Source organism: Lontra canadensis, unplaced genomic scaffold (assembly GCF_010015895.1).
Source record: "Lontra canadensis isolate GAN:19392208 unplaced genomic scaffold, GSC_riverotter_1.0 scaffold106, whole genome shotgun sequence".
Lineage (NCBI taxonomy): Eukaryota > Metazoa > Chordata > Mammalia > Carnivora > Mustelidae > Lontra > Lontra canadensis.
The window spans coordinates 855333-875137 of record NW_022631100.1 but is presented as its reverse complement, the minus strand read 5'-3'; the positions used below and the strand labels follow the sequence as shown (position 1 = coordinate 875137).

Below are 19805 nucleotides of genomic sequence, written 5' to 3'. Positions count from 1 at the left end.
GATTTGAGGTGTATGATTTTTGGTTTTATTGGCATTTTATCCACTGCATGATGATTAGTTACACCCAGAATGCCTCTGGTTTCCAAAGTACAAGTTATTTTACGTTTTTAGCTGATCCTGAGTAAGATCCTTTTACAACATGGATTATAAAATTGTGGAGCAGGGATTGGCAAACCGTGGGCTGCCTGCCTGCTGCCTCTTCTTGGGACATAGCCATGTTCCCATGTTTCCCATATCACCTCCCTGCTGTCCCACTTCACAGCACAGTTCACACAGGAGGCCCCCAAAGCCTATAGTGTTGACCCTGCAAGTCTGTCTAGAGAAAGTTTTTCAGCTGCTTTAAGAGCACCAGACACTTGGTTCTGTTTCCTGGTTACCGTCTGCTCACGTGGACTGGCATAGTCTACGGTGAGCTTGCTGCACGTGGCTCTGGAGGACGGTCCTGCTCTAGCTGGGAGCTCTATGAGTCGTGAAAACTCAGCACAACATTTATGTAGCACTTGATGGTTTGCACAGAGGCATCATGGCTTCGTGATCAGAGGAGCTGAGCATGAGAGACAATGGCCTGCCCCGGCCATGCAGCCTCTGCTCTCCAGAGCAGACATCCTGGTGTGTGGTTGCAGATGTCTTTTCCCTCCTTACTCATTTGGAACCACAGCTGTATCTGTTAAAATTCACAGCAAGCATAGTCCTTATATAATGCTGCACATAAGTTAGAATTTTATGAATTGAATTACTCAGTTACTCTTCACCCATCCTTTCATTTCTTTACAAAGCAAGAAATCTGCCTTTGAAGCTCAAGGCTCGGTGTAGTGCTAGGATGCCGCTGTCTGTGTAGGGGCAAGCCTCTGGGGAGCCATGCTGTGAATGACCCTCTTACTGGTGAATTTTGGTTTAATTTCATCAAAATCCACCTGCTGTTCAATTCTTTATAAATGAAACATGGGAATTGGTGGTTGTAGAAATGAACACGGTCAGCTGCTAGTGTGGGCCCCGGCCAGCCCTGGCATCATCTACAAGACACCATCCTCCTGTGTTCCATTCCAGTCAGTGGACCTGCCCCTGGCCAAGTCGCATGAGTCCTGCAGACCAAAATAAACCACTGTGTCAATGGGGAAAATTGTTTAAAAACAGGAAAGCTCTTACAGCTTAAGAAATAGTGCAGTAATAATTTTTAAAAGTACAAAATAACTTTTTCAACAGACTTCATGTTTGTTCATCTTCCCCCTCAATCGCTCCCTGTCAGGATGAGTTGAAGTGGCTGCTGGAGCTGCTAAGAAGCCAAGACCCCCTGTCCGAGGAGCAGCTGCAGGGACTGTGCATCGAGTGGGATGATTTCACTGCTGCCCTCTCCTCAGTTCAGCCCTCTGCCAAAAGGGAAGGCTTTGTCACCGTCCCCAATGTGACTTGGGCAGATATTGGTGCCCTGGAAGATATCCGGGAGGAGCTCACCATGGCAATACTGGTAGGTGTGTCTGCGGCTGAGCGCCCAGCATGTGCATGAGGCTGTGTGCCGAAACAGGCTTGGCTGTAGCTTTCTTCTGTGGGTCCTGTTGAATTCTAATTAAGCCTCCAACAGCTGTTTCTCATTCTTCTGAGATCTGTTTTAGACCCATTCTCATGGTTGTGCTTGAATTCTTGGCAGTGAACGTTAAAAGAAAAAAAAAAATAGGTTTCAACCAAGAGCCGACTATTTGAGAAATATTTTCTCAACTCGTTCACACTCCTATGGGTCAAAGCAGTTTAGTGCCTGTGAAACTTTAATATTTTTTAAAATTTTATTTATTTATTTGACAGAGAGAGAAAGAGGGAACCCAAGCAGGGGGAGTGGGAGAGGGAGAAGCAGGCTTCCCACTGAGCAGGGATCCCGATGTGGGGCTCAATCCCAGGACCCCGGGATCATGACCTGAGCCGAAGGCAGATACTTAACAACTGAGCCATGCAGGCGCCCCTTGGATTAATTTTCTTCACGCTTACTTTTCCACTTTCCTGAGCATTCTCTGGTTCATTAATGAAGGATGATCCACTTAGAGGTGTGGAGCTTCTGAAAGCAAAGGGCAGGGTATAGCATGTGTCTCTGGCTCCTGACCACGCAGGGCACTCCTGCTTTTGAGCCTCATGGGATGGCTCCACCTTGATGCTTTATAACCTGGGAATTTAGGTAGCATAAAAAAACTCTTGATTTTAAGATGCTAAAGTGTTGTATCCTTATCCTTAAAACGTTTGAATTCCTGAGAGCAGGGATTCCCGTATTTATCGCGTGTGCCCCACACTCCTCTTGGCAGGACGCATCGAGATCATTCAGGCACACAGTAGAGAACGGACATTTGTAACAACACACGTGGCTATTGTCTTCACAGGCACCGGTGCGCAACCCCGATCAGTTCCGAGCTCTTGGATTGGTGACTCCCGCTGGGGTCCTCCTGGCTGGCCCCCCCGGCTGTGGGAAAACGCTGCTTGCAAAGGTACGGGGTGAGCGCAGGGGTGAGCGTAGCTGCCCGTGTTTTCCTTCTTACAATGGGGAGGAGAGTAGGAATTTAACCTCTTTCTTACAGCAAGTGGGTTTTACATAGTCTCTGTTACAGACTCTTTCTAGCAAGACTGGCCGTTTCTTCGGGAAGGTTTCCCACTTTTATTTTAATTACAAAAAAATACATCATTGGGAATTTGCACAAGAAAAAGATTTTTACATCAGCCATCACCCCGTCAATTTTAACAGCAGTTTACCATATTTTCTGTTATTCTGGCTTTTTAGTGAGCACTGTCACGTAGCTGTGGTTTGTAGCTGACCTTGTTTCCTGCTTTCGTGTAGTTCTTTATAAGTATTTTATTCTGTGTTTCTTATAATTGTTATTTTGAAAAAACCCTTTCCTTGCAATAGAAAATATACAGAAGCCAAAGGGGTCACACTACTTAGAATCCTCTCACGGCGGCTAACTGGTTCATTCTGTGTTCAGTCCTTCCAGACATTCTCCATACATGCACGTCCCAATGATATGTGTGCATAACTTTGCACGTGTTTTGACAAGTATAAGGTTTTTAATGATGCTTTCCCAGCATGGCAGTATGTCTTGAACATGTCAACATATATACGCCTCAGTATTTTAACATCTGTCTAGTATCCTGTCATGAAGATACTCTGTAACTTACAGAAATGATGCCCCATTGAAACAACACTATGTCTAATAGTCCCGTACTTAGATTTTTTGTATCTTAACGGATCGTTTTATTAGAATGCATTCCTAAATAATTTTTCAATAAAAGGAATGCATGTTTCTAAAACTTTTAACCCATTACCACTTGATCAGAGTGAACCATTACCAGATTACATCTGCTCCATCACCAAAGTGCCTTCAAGACGCTTTGTGCAGATTCTACCCTGCCAGCGTGGGTGTTGTCCCGCACACCCCAAGTTAGCAAGAACCAATGAGGCTTTCAATGTCTGATGGTTGGGGAGGCAAAAATGGTATCGTATACTTTCTAATTCACATTTTAAAAATTACCAGTGGGCTTATCAAACTATGTATTTATTGGCTATTTTTCTTAATGAAACTGTTCATATCCTTTGCCTGTTTTTCCATTGACATGTGTGTGGTTCTATAATCATTCTTCATATATTAAAATGGTTTTTTATGTTTTTTTTTTTTTCATATTTATGTGGGCAAATTTCTCAGTCTGTGTCTTTTTTTTTCCTGTGGAGTCATGCATATTAGACCCCTCTTCCTTATCTGTAAGTTATGTGGGCTGTCATTTTTAATGTCTGTATAATGTTTCATCTTTTACTTAGCCCTCATCAGCTTTTTAAATTATTCAAATTACTTATAAACAGGAAATGAAAACTAATAGCACTTTTAGTAGGTGCCACAGCAGCCAATTTGTGACTGCTCCGTAAATATCCACTAGCAACAGTAAATACCAAATAATCCATATATCAAATAGCACACGTGAAGTTTTCCAAATTTACTGTTGCTGATACGACTACATTTCCTTGCTCCGTGTTTCCTGCACTCTTCCAGGCCCTGGCTGGAGGGCACCGCGGGGGGGCGGGGGGGGGAGCAGTTTCCTGGGCATTGGTTCTAAAAGGACAGAGCAGGAAAGAAGGGCCTGCCTGTGAGTCAGGCAGATGCAGGTCCTGGGCTTGGATGCCTTGCCGTGTTTGTTTACTTACTTACATTTGCCTTTGAGTAGCTCTTCCTTGGCAGAAAGGAGACAGTGTGGGTTATTTGAAATCCATAGACCGAATTTTCCTCTTCTCCGTATTCCTACCTCCCCCAACTGCCAACAACTTGGTACCTGTCTGTGCACCCACATTCTGGCACCAGCCCCTGGTGAGGGGGAATCTGACCAAGGACGCCGTGGGTGGCCTTCAGGCTCACTGGGTCTGTGAATGCAGGTGGTATTTGTGCAGCTGTGTACTTTTTCCTGGGAGAGGGTTCACCACTTTCTTTAGATGCTCTGGGAGGTACATGCCCGAAAATTTGAAATGGTAGAAAATGTCCTTGAATGGCAGAAGGAAATGTTACTGTAGGAAAGTTGTGGAACTACTTATAAGTCAGAACCTGGCACCTTAGTCTGGACCATAAATGAAGATTTGGGCTAATCTTGGTTGTTTTGTTTACTCACAGTCACAATAAGATAATACCATTTTTCTGAACACTGACACATAGAAAGTATGTGAGTAGCACAAGGTCAAGGCATAGGATTGCCAAAGCCAACACCTTGCACATTGATGGCTGATGAGGAAACTGCAGAGAGAGGAGTGAGATTAACAAGCGCCTGGAGCTCTGGCCTGAAGCAGACAGCTCCTGACCATGTGCAGGAGGCTCAGGCTGTGAAGAAAAAGTAAACTGTGCTCACTGTGCTTCCCCTAGGAGACAAGATTGCCAACAACTTCAGGAACTCTTGGGGGTGTTTGTGGTTAAATTTTAGTAGTCTGTCAGGTGGAAGCTGAAAAGCTGATGCAGGGGCATCAGCCCTCGTTATATGTGCTCCCTGGCTCTCCTGTTTGTGTCATGTTGAATGAAAGCTGGGACAGAGACCAAGTGCTCCCTCCGAGGAAGAGCATGCGTGCGTTCGTGTGTTGGGCACCTACTTGGCCACTTCCTTACTCTGTGCCCGCCCCTGTTGGAGGCGAACCAGGCACTTCCTGTGGTGGCATTTACTGTCTGTCTGGGGAGACAGGCAGGAAACGGTAATACAGTAACACTGGAGATGCAGCAAGGTTAGACTGGAAATCAGCAGATGTGCTGATACATTGGCTAGGAGGTGGCTGAGGTAGTGATGTTTGGGGATGCTCTCAGTTGGCAGTGTTCTGAGGGACCAGCTGGCCATGTGAGGCAGCAGGGACAGAAGGGGAAGGCTCCTCCAGGCAGAGGGAACAGTAGTGGCAGAATCCCTGACATGGGGAAGGGCTTGGTGAGTTCGAGATCCAGAGAAAGCCAGTGTCTGGACTGTGGAGAAGCTGTCCTGTGCCAGACTAAAGGCTTGTGAGCTGTGGTTAATGTTTCACACTGTACTCAAAGATGAATGCGAATCCTAGGGAAATGATATGACTGACGTGCTGGGGGCACTGTGAGAATGGGTGGGAGGAAAGCAAGAGGGCGATGAAACTGGTCAGTCTTTTGGGTTTGGTTTCTGTTTGGATATCCAGACAGGAGATACGGTGGTCTGCGTGAGGGGGTATGTGGTGGAGAAGCAGAGAGCGGTGGACTCCTGCATTTTGGCATCAGAGCTGACAGAACTTGCAGGCAGATTGGATGATGTCACAAGACAGAGGGTCAAGGGGGGGCCCCCGGGTTTGGGGCTAAAAACTTTTGGAGTTGGAAGTGTAGGGTGTAGAGGGAGTTGGACAGATCCACACGTTCTGCTCTGTCAATGATGGATTTGAAATGTGTGTCCAATCAGGAGGGAGATGCTGAGCAGTCTGTTGGGTCTAGATCTGGAACTCCAACGTCAGGCTCTGAGGAGAGGAGAGGAGGGAGATCCCTTCCCTGGTCCTTGTGAAGCTCTGGGTGATTTGCTCAGGGTTCAGGTGACCTCTGCATTCAGGTGACCTTCAGGTGAAGGCTGTTGGATTCTGCCACACGTATAACCACATGTGTCTCCTTCATGCTTCTCTTTGGCTTTGAGCCATGCGGTTTAATCGTTATTAAAAATAACCAGGAAACACTGGCCTTTGGCCAGGGCTGATACTGATGTTTTTGAATTTGGGGTCATGAGCTAATGATTGCTTTCACTGGGCAACAACGTGCTTGGATGAGGAGGTTACGGTCTTACTGGGATTCCAGGCTGGGGCTACGAGTGTGCAGATATACATGTGTGAGCAAGTTTACAGAAACAGAACACTGACATAGATGTTCCTGTCGTCTCCATCTAACTTGCAGTCTAAGTGATTCTTAGAAAGTTTTAGGTGAACATTCCTTGATTTTTTTTTTTTTAACCCATTTCTCCTTTTCCCATATGTGAGCTGCATCTATTAAGGAAAAAATGGCTGTGAGAGAAGGGAAACAGCATAAGCTGTAAAAGCCCCTGCTCTGTCACGAATTGCTGTCACTTTCTGCTGTACTTTTCTGACTTGTGTCCTTTGGTTTCCTCTCCCTAGGCTGTTGCAAATGAGTCCGGACTGAACTTTATATCGGTCAAGGGACCTGAATTGCTCAACATGGTAAGTTGTGTGGCGTCAGCTGTGAGTATAGGTTGGGAGACTCGGGGCCCCTCCAGTCACAGGCTGGCGTGTCCTCAGTCCTGGGGATGGACGTGGCATTTGGGTAAAATCTCCGCTGTGGGCATGATGTTAGCTTTGCTCTATGGTACCGAATATGTGTAGCTGCTCTCCCAGTTAAGTCTCATCAGCTCGGAGCCTCCATGTTCCCACCTGCAAAATGGAAATAACATTCAAAGGGTGTGCTCCTTGCTGAGTGTTCATCACACACTGTACACACACAGTCGTCCCTCAAGCAGCCTGGGTGTGAGCTGCGCAGGCCCACGTAAACATGCAGAGACTTCTCAGCAAATACGGTCCTCGCCATGTATTGTCCTCATCATATTTTCTTCTCTGATGCTAGTAACTGTATTGTAAGAAGTCAGCTTGTGATACACAGAACATACAAAGTAGGTGTCAGTCGACTGTTTATGTTGTCGACTGGTAGGCTTCTAAAAGTCAACAGGCTATTGGTGGTTAAGTTTTGGGGGAGTCAAAAGTTACACATGGATTTCGACAGAAGTGGGGGGGGGGGTCGGTGCCCCTAACCCTGTGCATTGTTCAAGGGTCAGCTGTATTCTTCTTCAGCAACCCTTTGAGTGATGACTTACTGTTTCCTCTGATTCCTGATGTCCAAACAAGGAAACTGAAGTCTTCAGGCAGCGTGCACCTTGGCCAAAGTCCAAGGGCTGAGGGAGGAGAGCTGAGATTTGAGTCTTGGTTACGTGACTCCTGGTCTGCTTGCCTTGCTCTAGTGTCCTGTGGCTCAAATGACTGAGGTGGTTTTTTTCTTTAAAGTAGGCTCCACACCCAGCATGGAGCCTAACACGAGGCTTGAACTCATGACCATAAGATCATGACCTGAGCCAAGATCAAGAGTTAGACGCTCAATCGATGGAGCCACCCCAGCACCCCCAAATGACTTCAGTTTTAATAAATAAAAGTACTAAGGAGAAAAATATTACCATAGTATATAGTAACTTCTTTCCGTATTTAGCAGTTTATATAGTGTCTCAAATTTAAGAGAGTTTGAATACCTTATTATCTCTTCATCCCCGTGAGAAGTAAAAATGCTATTCTGTCATGTATTCAACGAAGAAGTGAAAGTAGTAGTGTTTATTTTAAAAGGCCTTTTGGGGGATGCCTGGGTGGCTCAGTTGGTTGGGCAACTGCCTTCAGCTCAGGTCATGATTCCAGCGACCTGGGATCGAGTCCCACATTGGACTCCCTGCTTGGCAGGGAGCCTGCTTCTCCCTCTGCCTCTGCCTGCCACTCTGTCTGCCTGTGCTCGCTCTCGTTCCTTTCTCTCTGACAAATAAATAAATAAATAAAATCTTTAAAAGGCCTTTTGGGGTGTCTGCCGGCTCAGTCGGTGGAGCATGTGACTCTTGATCTTGGGCTTATGAGTTTGAGCCCCACGTTGGGTGTAGAGATGATTTAAAAACTTTAAAAAAAATTAAAAGGCTTTTAACATTTATCCCATTTTATGTGTTTCCTATTGTATGTGATACCTTGCTCCTAAAGTAAGGATTCATATTTAAGTGTTTCCTGTGGGCTTTCTATATACGTCTTTACTTCCCTTATGCTTCATTTCGGCGTCCTGGCAGAGGTGTTAGAAATGAACCTTGGAGGGAGAGGATTGATCAGGGATGAGACTGGAAAAGAAAGGACAGTGAAGGGCTGTCCTACCTTGCTAGAGCTGGTTTTTCCTCTCCAGAATCGCAGAGACCCAACAGAGGCTATAAAGTCAGCGTGTGTTGTTGTGTTAACTTTATTAGAAAGCATCCCAAGCACAGAAGAAGTTATGGAGAGTAATGGAATGAATCCTTCTTGTATTTGTCACCCAACTTTTTTTTTTTTTTTAAGATTTTATTTATTTATTTGACAGAGAGGGAGAGATCACAAAGTAGGCAGAGAGGCAGGCAGAGAGAGGGGGGTGGGAGCAGGCTCCCCGCTGAGCAGAGAGCCCAATGCGGGGCTCGATCCCAGGATCCTGAGATCATGACCTGAGCCAAAGGCAGAGGCTTAACCCACTGAGCCACCCAGGTGCCCCTTTGTCACCCAACTTTAAAAAAACACACAAAACCACAGTGCTTGAAGCCCCCTCCAGACCTTCCCTAACCATGACCCTGTTTTCTCTCCCATAGAATTTGCCATAATCTTAAATTTGGTGTTCATTTATCCTGTGTAATTTCTACATTTATTCTATATGTACTTAGSCCTCAGCAATACTCAGTATTAYTGTAAATGTTTCAGGAATGTTTAGGGGATAATTAGAAATGTGAACACTTGCCAGATAGATGATATTTAGAGAATAACTAAGGAGGATCCAGTCAGGCACCCCTGATTTAGACTTTAACATGCTGTATGTCCCACAAAGCCGTTGGAGGCCTCGCTGGCTCACCTAGCCATCTCTGAAGCCATGTGACGATACAGCTCTCCCATCAGCAAGGAATCGGCAGAGTCACTGACCATTGGCTGATTCATTCTCCAGCCCTGTCCTGTATGGGGATGTGGGGGTGAGGAGGACTGAAAATTCCATCCCTCTGACCACCCTGTCCTCCTGGCAGCCAGCCTTGCCCTCAGGTGGGGTCCAAATTCACCTTGATGAGCAAGACATCCTTTCACTTTTGTAGTTCTGACGTTTCTCAGAAACTATGGGTGAAGATTAGATATATCTTAGTGACCAAATAAATATATCGTCTAAATCATTCTATCACAGATATTATTTTTGTTGATATGTTTACTTCGAGTTCATTAGTCTTATGTGTGGTATTCCACTGATTGAATATAACCACACTTTTAAAAAATCAGTGATGGATGTTTAGATTAAACATTATATACACATATCCTTTAATACATTTGGGAGCTGTTTGTCCCAAGGGTATGTACTCAGAGGAGAATTGCTGTCTCTTCTAGAGTGTGTGCACTTTCAAAAATAGAAAGTTTTGCCTGCTTTTTTCCCAAGGCGGTTGTTGCTGAGTTACACCTCCCCTGGCTGTGAAGGGAGTCCCCACGTCCTCAGCAGCACCGGCGGGGTCAGCTCTGAGGAGTGCAAAAGGTCATCTCACTGTGATCTGACTTGTTCTCTAGGGAGAGGTGTAGGAAGAGGTCTGTGGCAGAGTATGGAGTGATGGGCAGAGATGAGGTGGTCTGTTGAAGATCGACTTTTTGGGGTTGGAAAATGCATTTGCTCTGGGGAATTTCAGGAACAAGGGGTCTGGAGACATCCAGCAGATATGCAGATATCAGTCTGGAGCTCTGAGATTTGGGGTGGCCCCTGAAACCTTGGGAATGGGCCAGGTCTGCCGGCGGAGGGGGGTGCATTCACCGGGGCCCCTGGTGGCACTGGGGCAAGGAAGGAAAAACTGGCAAAGCAGGCTGGTCTCTTGAAGGGGAGGATGCCCAGGACTTTTTAAGCCTAAAAACCGGGGGGAGGCTAACTTTAACCTCGTTGGTATAACCAGACCGAGTACCAGGAACTGGAAGTAGGTAGGACCTTGGGTTTGGCAACTAGAAGATCATTAGTGACTTTAGGGCAAATATTTTCAGTAATTGTGTTTGCAAAAGCCAGATTTTCAAGGTTGGAAAATTTAGATTCTTTAGGACCCCGAACCAGTCCACTGTATTTGTACAGGGCTCAGGGTGTGATGATCGAGGCGAATGTGAAAGTGACGCAGGCTTTCCAAGGACATCCACCATGAGGCGGTGAAGGTGGATGAGCTGCAGGTCACATTACTAGAGACACTATGAGTTAGAGGAATCGGCAGACAGTTGGGAGAACTGGTGGCAGGCTGTGAGACAGGGCAGGCGGGAAGAGCACAATGAGCAGAAGTACCAAGAAAGGACAGGGCAGCCGTGAGGGAAGGACAGTTCTGCTCATAGGAGCCTTACACCTTCATCACGGTTTGATGTACCGTGCGCCTGCGTGATACGGTTTTCAGATTGTTTTAGGCATTGTATTATGAAAAACCTACTTTTCCTTCTTTTTATTTAATTTTATTTATTTATTCTTAAAAAATTATTTATTTATTTATTTATTTATTTATCTGACAGAGAGAGATCACAAATAGCAGAGAGGCAGGCAGAGAGAGAGAGGAGGAAGCAGGCTCCCTGCTGAGCAGAGAGCCCAATGTAGGGCTCCATCTCAGGACCCTGGGATCATGACTCGAGCTGAAGGCAGATGCCTAACGACTAAGCCACCCAGGTGCCCCAAAACCTGCTCTTCTTAGTCAATCAGTTCGAAATTTTACAAGAAGAATTTCTAATGCTTCTCCAGCAGTGACATTGTATTCTCACATGTGACTTTCTGTATGGATTAGCCCTAACGTAATAGCTGCTTGTGAATTGCTGTATTCCTCGACTGATCTTTTTTATTTTGATTTAGTTTTTTTAAAGAATTTTTTTAAAGATTTTATTTATTTATTTGACAGAGATCACAAGTAGGCAGAGAGGCAGGCAGAGAGAGAGAGGGAAGCAGGCTCCCTGCTGAGCAGAGAGCCCAAAGTGGGGCTTGATCCCAGGACTCTGGATCATGACCTGAGCTGAAGGTGAGGCTTAACCCACTGAGCCAGCCAGGCACCCCTAGATTTTTTTTTTTAAGATTTTATTTACTTATTTGACAGAGAGGCAACACAAGCAGGGGGAGTAGGAGAGGGAGAAGCCTGTATTTCTTGACTGATCTTATTATTTTATATTTTGATTTAGATTTTTTTTTAAGATTTTATTTACTTATTTGACAGAGAGAGGGAACACAAGCAGGGGGAGTAGGAGAGGGCTCGCCAAGCAGGGAGCCTGATGTGGGGCTCTGGGGTCATGACCCGAGCTGAAGGCAGACGCTCAACAACTAAGCCACCCAGGCACCCCTTGATTTAGATTTCTTTTTTAAGTTTTTATTTCTTTAAGTCATCTCTACACCCAATGTGGGGCTTGAACTCATGGCTCAAAAATTGAGAGTCGCACACTTCTCCGAAGGAGCCAGTCAGGCACCCCTCATTTAGACTTTAACATACTGTATGTCCCACAAAGCCGTTGGAGGCCTCGCTGGCTCACCTAGCCATCTCTGAAGCCATGTGACGATATAGCTCTCCCATCAGCAACATGACTGTGTGGGGAACACGGCAGAGCAGCAGATGGCAGTTAGAACCCTGCTGAATTCGGGAGAGTTACGGCTGGGTATCCTACGCTATGAAGTTTAGGAGATCCTAGGAGATCCGTTCTAAAATACAACAGAATTACGGGATTAATTGTGACCTGGAGACATCACACTCACTTTGCCTTTGTTTTGCAAATGAGGAAATTTGTAAACATGGACAAAAGCTAGTTTTTTTAAGTTGACCCACATATTGGCTATTTTTATGCATCAGAAATGGGTACCTATCCACAGTTGCATGTGATTCCCACCTCATGCTTTTTGGACTCTGATATCTAACCACCATTTAGAACTAGTTTTACCATGATTTGGCCCCAACCCCAAAGTTGACTGGTCTCTGTGTTGTTTCTGCTGTGTCAGTACGTCGGTGAGAGCGAGCGTGCCGTCCGCCAGGTGTTCCAGCGAGCCAGGAGCTCCGCTCCCTGTGTCATCTTCTTTGATGAAGTAGACGCCCTGTGCCCTCGGAGGTCAGACCGGGAGGTAGGTGTAAAGCCCTAAACCTTTTGTGAGTTTTGACAGTCACTCCCTAAGAACACTAAGATTCTTGCAGTGAAGAAACCTAGTAATTCAAAGTGAAGGCCCCCGGGGTGACAGTTGGTTTTTCTTGGTGTCTGTGTCCATTTTTGTCTCTACATGATTTTGCTTAAACTGGTCTGGTTCAGGCAGGCAAGTGGTTGGGAACGGGAATGATGTAGCTTCCAAGAGCCCCCCTCATGATGGTGACTCTCTTCAGGCAAATGGGTTCTGGAGACAGGAGAAAGTATAATTTAAGATTCCATTGAAATAGGGCTGAGCTTTGACTCAGCCCTGCTCCTTGTCTACCTCAGACTCCCCCTGCATCCCCGGGCTGATTCACGGTTGGTAGGAATTTCAGTACAGTGAGTGCCTGGAAGTGCTCTTGTCATAGGGATGCTTGTCTTAAAGTCCCCAGCAGAGCGAAGCCTCTTGTAAGCAACAGACAGTCTGAAACAGGTAGTGGAGACTATCTGATAAGGACATTCCTGGCACGATGACTAAGCAGGTGATTTTATTTCCTTTGTGATTTATCTTTAGATAGTTGTTCAGTTATCTTCAGATAGTTGTTCTGTGCATGCCCCTAAGGTTGTAAAAACAGTTACTAAATAACTCACTTTGCTCACAAACTCCAGAAACCTTCCAGAGGTCCAAGAACAAAACTTGACTAATGTCTGAGTGATTCATGTCATAGGGAGATTGTTTCCTCATCCAAGAGTCCCAGAAAATCCTTCCACAGTCTTGTCTCTGATGGCGACGTGGGTGGCCAGGGGTTGCCCTGCCTGCTGTGACATTCTAAATCCCATGTGGGATCCAGAGCAAAGCACTGCCCTTTCTGTCCTACTGGTTGGGGCATGGTACACTCTGGGTCTGACTCCTTTTTAATTCTTCTGTGGCTCCACATACGCCCTTCATTTGTCAGGAGCCCCTTCCATGGGTTTTCAGCTGTCTGTCATTGGCTGGGAATCTAATTTGCGGGGGTTCACCGAGATGCATCCACTCTGCCGCCTGCCTCGGGGAGGTCTGTAGCCCGGGAACCTCGCTCCTGACATCTGGCTTCTCTTGCTCTCTTGGGTGTGTATGAACACACGTTTCCATGTTCCAGTACACGTGTTCTGTTTTTTTGACATCTTCAAATGAGGGGGATTCTGAAAATATGTTACATTTGAATGTATTCTGTTATTATACAGGTTATACATGAACATGTACTTGTGAGAAAATTCAAATAAATACAAGTGCTAAGAGATAGTCTTCTCATTTTTCTCCCTGTTACTCTCCTTGGAGGTTACTGCTACCAACCCTTTCTTGTGTGGTATTTGTCATTCTAAAACTTTCTCTGTAAACTTAAAAACATGTATGACTTAGACTTTTTTTTTTTTTTAAGATTTTATTTACTTATTTGACAGAAATAGAGAGGTCACAAGTAGGCAGAGAGGCAGGCAGAGAGAAGGGAGGCAGGTTCCCTGCTGAGCAGAGAGCCTGATGTGGGGCTTGATCCCAGGACCCTGAGATCATGACCTGAGCCGAAGGCAGAGGCTTTAACCCACTGAGCCACCCAGGCGCCCCTAGACTTGTTTTTTTACACAAACATGGCCATTCATCTTGACCATTTTCCCATGTACTTAATAACCTAATTTTTTAACGATTGCATAAATATTCCACAGTCTGGAAATAAGTATTTTTTAAATCACACTGTTTCCAGTTGTTTCTCTTACAAACAGAACTGAAGTAACATTATCATCACATATTTCTGTGCACATGGGGGAGTTTCAGAAGTGGGATCTCAGCGTAGATGTGTGTGTATTATGTTCTGAAAGCTAACACTGAATTATCCTTCACAAAAACTGCTAGTTACACGTACCCGCCAACACTTTGTGAAAATAACCATCTCCTGTGCCTTTGTCAGCAATGGGTAACACCCATCTAAACAATTTTTGTCAATTTTCTTTGGCAAAACATGATATTAAATCTTAGTAGTCATGTCCACGCTTGTCAGTAAGATGATTGTCTTCAGTGAATGTGTATTTCATCTTCTATAATTTGCCTGATTAGATATGTTGACCTTTTTGCTCTTAAAATTTTGTTCTGATTTATAGGAGTTTTTATGTGCTCCAGAAATGAGTCCATTGTCCAGTTATGTGTGTTGGTGCTTTTCTCCCCAGTCTCTTTACTTACCTTTAATTTGCTTATTATGTACAAGGTTATAATTTTAATATAGTAAAACCTGTCATCCTATTCCTGCAGATTCTGAGACTTTCGTCTTGTTGAGATGGGACAGGGTTTATTGTTAATCCGTGAAGCTGGACTGTTTTGCATCTGGATTATAATTATCTTCATCCTCTGAGATGTTGTTGTTGTGTCTCCCAGGGGTGGTAATGTGCACCAACTACTTTCTGGAGAAATCCGCCTGTAAACTCATGACCACCTCTGCCCGTGGACTTTGTATTGAAGAAGGGCAGTCATGACAGACGCACAGACACACAGAGAGACACAGACACAGACACAGACACAAATGCATGCACAGATACGCAGACACACAGACATACAGACACATAGAAACACAGACACGCACAGATGCACACAGAGAAACACACACAGATGCGTGAACAGACACCCCTTTTCTCATCTCCATTGTGCATTTAGTACATTTCTGTGTCCAAGTGAGTCAACCCTCTGTCCACCACCTCCCCAGATCTTTCTCTTGGATGTTGCCCCGGAGTAGATCTGCTTTGTACTGTTGGCTTTCAGGAAAAGAGGAAAAGCCTCCATGCCCCAGCCCAAGGATCTGGAGCATCTCACATCCTAGGGGATCCCTTTGCGCTGAGCGTATACATGACCCACAGGAAATCCATTGCAGCCAGCAGGTCTTTGAATAACTCGGAGGCAGGAGACTCGGGTCGGTCAGGCTTGCCTGTGTTTAGCTGAGAGGCCTGGACAGGTCGCCTCTCTGAGCCTCAGCTTCCTCCTTCTGGAACAGGGGATAACAGGACTTGGGGGAGTTCCTGATGGGAATGTGTTTTGCACAGCACCTCTCAGAAAGTGATTACTGTTACCTCTTGACCAAAGCTTTCATTCAAGTTTGCAAATACCCCATTTCATGTGCAAAAACATGGTGATGTGTTTTTCTTTTTATCGGGAACTGATGGAGCTGTATTTATTTATTTTTAGACGGGAGCAAGTGTCCGGGTGGTGAATCAGCTACTTACCGAGATGGACGGTCTGGAAGCCCGGCAGCAGGTTTTCATTCTGGCGGCCACCAACCGGCCAGGTGAGGAGACGCTCTCAGAACTCTCAGCATTGGAAAACCATGGGATTTATATACAGCCTAATAATGGAAGATTAAGTTTAGGAAATCGCTTTTTGGCTCATCAGTTGAAATAAAACCTTAGGAAGCTTCCTTGTAAGCTGGAGTAAAAAAACATAGCATTACTGGCTAGATTTAATGAGGTTTTTCTCTGTGTTGATGCTCAGATGGTTGGCAGAAAACTCAGATTGTACGCTCGTGATCATACAAGTATTATCAGCATTGATGTCCTGTAGTTTCTGTCAAGCTCGCAGGAAAAAGAACCAGAGTCCTTTCACTGTATCTGAAGGTGGAGGATGGGTTTTCAAAGGTTTATACCAGCTTCATGTCCCTGTATCTGCATTTAACTCGTACTTCAAGTTGTTTGTAAGCTTCAGAGCCACGATGGGTTTAGAAAAGGCTCCACATTTCAGATGTGCTTCAGGTGCTCACTGTGGGTCCCGAATTCTCTTCCTGTCGTTCCGTCCTCTGCTGTCATGTGAGCTTCTGGCTGCCATAGTGGCCCCGGCATCCATCCGGGCGTAACCGTGTTGGCCAACAGTCCAGCTGATGAAATTGTTCTTTCAGGTCTTGTAAGTTCCTTTGGAAGGTGAAACCTTCCTGAATTATATACCACTCCATTTTCAGATGGAAAATTGACAGATGTTAAGGTCTATACTCTGATGAGAGTCCAGTGCTGTCTTTGGAGTCTGATTGTACGGGGGCTTGAGTCCTGGCTACGGCTTCGTCTCTTGCTGTTCCGTTCCAGCCCCAGGCAGTCTGATTGCCGCGGGGTGACTGGTTCAGCTCTGTCGCCGACCACACACAGCTGGCAGATCCTGTGAGTCCCCATGTCCCCTGCTTCCCACGTCTGCGCAAGTGGTGTCTCTGGGACACCCACACTTATGACCAGCTGCAGTTGAACAACAGATGGAATGCAGGAAAGCACCATACACTTGGCCCTTAAACAGCGTGGGTTTGAATGATGTGGGTCTCCTTGTATACAGGTTTTTCTTGATGAACACAGTGCAGTCCTGTAAACGCATTTTCTCTTCCTTTAAAAAAAATTTTTTTTAAAGATTTCATTTTTTTATTTGACAGAGACACAGTGAGAGAGGGAATGTAAGCAGGGGGAGTGGAAGAGGGAGAAGCGGCTTCCCGCTGAGCAGGGAGCCCAATGTGGGGCTTGATCCCAGAACCCTGGGATCATGACCTGAGCCTAAGGCAGATGCTTAACAGCTGAGCCACCCAGGTGTCCCCACATTTTCTCTTCCTAATGATTTGCTTAATATTTTCTCTACTTTATTAAAAGAATTTGTGACATCATACAGAGAGCATTCAAAATGTGTGCTGATTGACTTGATGTTATTGGCACAGCCTCTAGTCAGCAGTAACTACTAGTAGGTTTTGGGGCAATCGAAGGTTACACTCAGACTTTAGAGGCAGGGGCGAGGTGGGTAGTCAGCACCCCTGACCCTGCATTGTTCGAGGGTCAGAAGTTGCAGGTTGCTGTAAAGGAAAACATTGGGCCATGTCCAGGGGCAGTGCAGACCCTTGGTGCCCTCTTCCCATGGAGCTGGGTTAGAGGATCACCTACCTCACGGCCCCCTCCTGGCCCCAGTGTGCTCATCAGCTGGGAAGCTATCCTGAGCTTTGCTTCCAGAGAGAGTTTCGGGGGGGGGGGTTATTTTTTAATTTTTTTTTTGTTTGTTTTTTATAAGTTTGGTGTTTTTTTTTTAAGATTTTATTTAATTGACAGACAAAGATCACATAGTAGACAGAGAGGCAGGCAGAGAGAGGGGGGAAGCAGGCTCCCAGCTGAGCAGAGAGCCTGATGTGGGGCTCGATCCCAAGACCCTGGGATCATGACCCGAGCAAAGGCAGCGGCTTAACACACTGAGCCACCCAGGTGCCCCTGGGGGGTTTTATTACATAGTCACGCTGCCCCTTCTCTGCAGAGGTCTGGCTCCAGATCCCACCACTCTAATCGCAGGGCTGGGCTTTTTGCTACCTGGCCCATCCTGGCATTAACTTGGGGCCAACCTTGGTTCCTCTCAGTGTAACGAAGACTCCCATCCCTCAGGAGTTTTTGGGGAGCTGAAGTTTTCTGACAGGAAGGAAGAGCACATGTATTCATCATACATCAGCCTTGGCACACCTTCCTTCATCCTTCATGCTTCGTCTGGGAGATGAGGAGAGCAATACCTACTTGGCAGGACTGTCGCACATGTTATATGATGCCACCAGCCTGTCTCCCAGGGGGTGTGGCAAGTAGCTGCTTGGTGACTTTCATCATTGCCAAGAGCACTTTGGGTGACTGTGTGGAGCGGTCATGAGGTCACACACTCCCAGCAGTCCTGGAAGAAACCTGGAAACTCTCTCAGATTTGCACAGAATCACAGCCTACCCTTTCTAAGTAGATACAGATTTCCAGAAGACACTCTGGTCTGTGATAACCCACTCTGTCTTCAGCTTGGCCCTCGCTGTTTTCATGTTTGGTTACTGTAAACACTTTAGCTTAATCTATAGCCTAGGGAATAGCAGGTCCTCAGTGTCCTTGGGTTTTACTCGAATCCTCTCCTTCCAAATGGTGCAGGAGCATTTCCTTTAATCTGGGTCGTGTTTCTTGATCTCTAGTACCTCTGAATTCTTGACAATTCTCCAAATTCTTAGTTGTAAAACCCAGGACTGAGTAGAGCTGTCTGTGCTGAGTTTAGCCAGTTACGGTAAGAATGACAGGAAGGCGGTGCCTGCATTTTGTCCCCTCCAGCATCCCTGACATTGTTTTCCTCACTCTGCCCTCCTCTGTATTTCTATCCCCAGAGTAGATCCCACTGCCTTGGTGCCTACAGAAATCCAGTAGTTGTTCTAGATCTTTCACCTGTTTGCCTGCCTGTGGCAGTTCTGTTCCCTTGTGTGCTGTCCTGTGACAATGTTTGATTGTTTATGACTTGCTTTCTCCCCAGCTTTCAGAAATCTCTTCTTGCCTGATGACCTTTGCCACGTGAGAAATTACTATAATACTTAGTGGCTGAAAATTGCCGTTCTTGCTTTGTCCACAATTTTGTGGGTCAGGGATTCAGGAAGAGCTTGTCTGGGAGGTTTCTCTGTGATCCACACACCATCAGCTGGCGAGGCTGGGCCAGAGGATCCCCTTCCCTGGCCGTGCTCTGGCATCTCTGTCTCCCCTCCTCCACTCATTGTCCTCTTTCTGGGCCTCCATGTGGCTTCCCCTGGGGTCCTCATTCCCGAGTGACCACTGGGTCCCAAGAGAGGAGGGTGGAAGCCGCCATGGATCCTGAAGGCTGTATGGATCCTGGGAGGGTGACAGGGAGACTCAGATACAAGAGCAGCAGAGGGAGAATGTGAACAACCGGGGTCACTTGAACTCTACAGACATACGTTTCTGTCCCGTTATTTTTCATCGAGCACATTGTAGCTCCCTCTTTCCATCTAGTGCTGAAGATCCATCAATCAGTGTCCTGCTCTTTAATTTCTCAGCAGATTCACTGTTTCATTCATAAAGTATTTCTTGGGTTTTTACTGTGTAAAGACTAGCAATTCAGAAAAGTTGTATCTATCCTGATCTGAAGCTGGGGCACCTGGAGTAAATGATAGACAACCAGGATGGGAGGGTAGAGGATGACGGGCAGTTGGAGGGAGAATGCTAATTTAGATACCGTGGTCCGGGAAGGCTTCTTCCAAAGTGGTCTGTGAACACGTGTAGCTGGGGCGCAGGGGAGCGAGAGCACCTGGTTCCGGGGATCACAGACAGACCATGTTCAAGCAGCTCACCAGTCACATGACCAAAGGCAGAGGCACAGATGGTGGTAAAACAGGAAGGGAGCTCATTTCAGTGATGCCAACACCGGGAAGACAGTGGACTAGCATCTAAGACGGTCTCCAAAGTGCTGCAAATACCTCCAGGTTTGCAGATGATAGGTGTGGGGCAAAGGTTGGTGGGTGGGTGCTGGTGGGCAGTGGAGGTCAGGCTTCTCTTGGGGTCAGTCCTGGGTGGGGTCTCCCTGGGGGCGGGGCAGACCTTATTGCTTGAGGGGGTAGTGTCAGATCCCGCCAGGAGATGCTCTGCCTGCTGGGTTTTTTGCCTGAGTTAAGAGATAAGCTGGAAAAAAATTAAAAAAGACAAGCTGGAAAGA

At 46.1% G+C, this 19805-nt stretch overlaps 1 protein-coding gene across 6 annotated transcripts in view; it reads left to right on the top strand.

Annotated features, from left to right (window-relative positions):
* NVL (nuclear VCP like) overlaps positions 1-19805 on the top strand; it is a 97123-nt gene that overhangs the window by 31993 nt on the left and 45325 nt on the right. For all 6 annotated transcript variants that reach the window (XM_032838706.1, XM_032838703.1, XM_032838702.1 and 3 more), the window contains 5 exons: positions 1247-1465; positions 2361-2465; positions 6602-6664; positions 12213-12332; positions 15534-15633. In XM_032838706.1, the coding sequence (XP_032694597.1) occupies positions 1247-1465; positions 2361-2465; positions 6602-6664; positions 12213-12332; positions 15534-15633 (607 nt within the window). The remainder of the gene's footprint in view (positions 1-1246; positions 1466-2360; positions 2466-6601; positions 6665-12212; positions 12333-15533; positions 15634-19805) is intronic.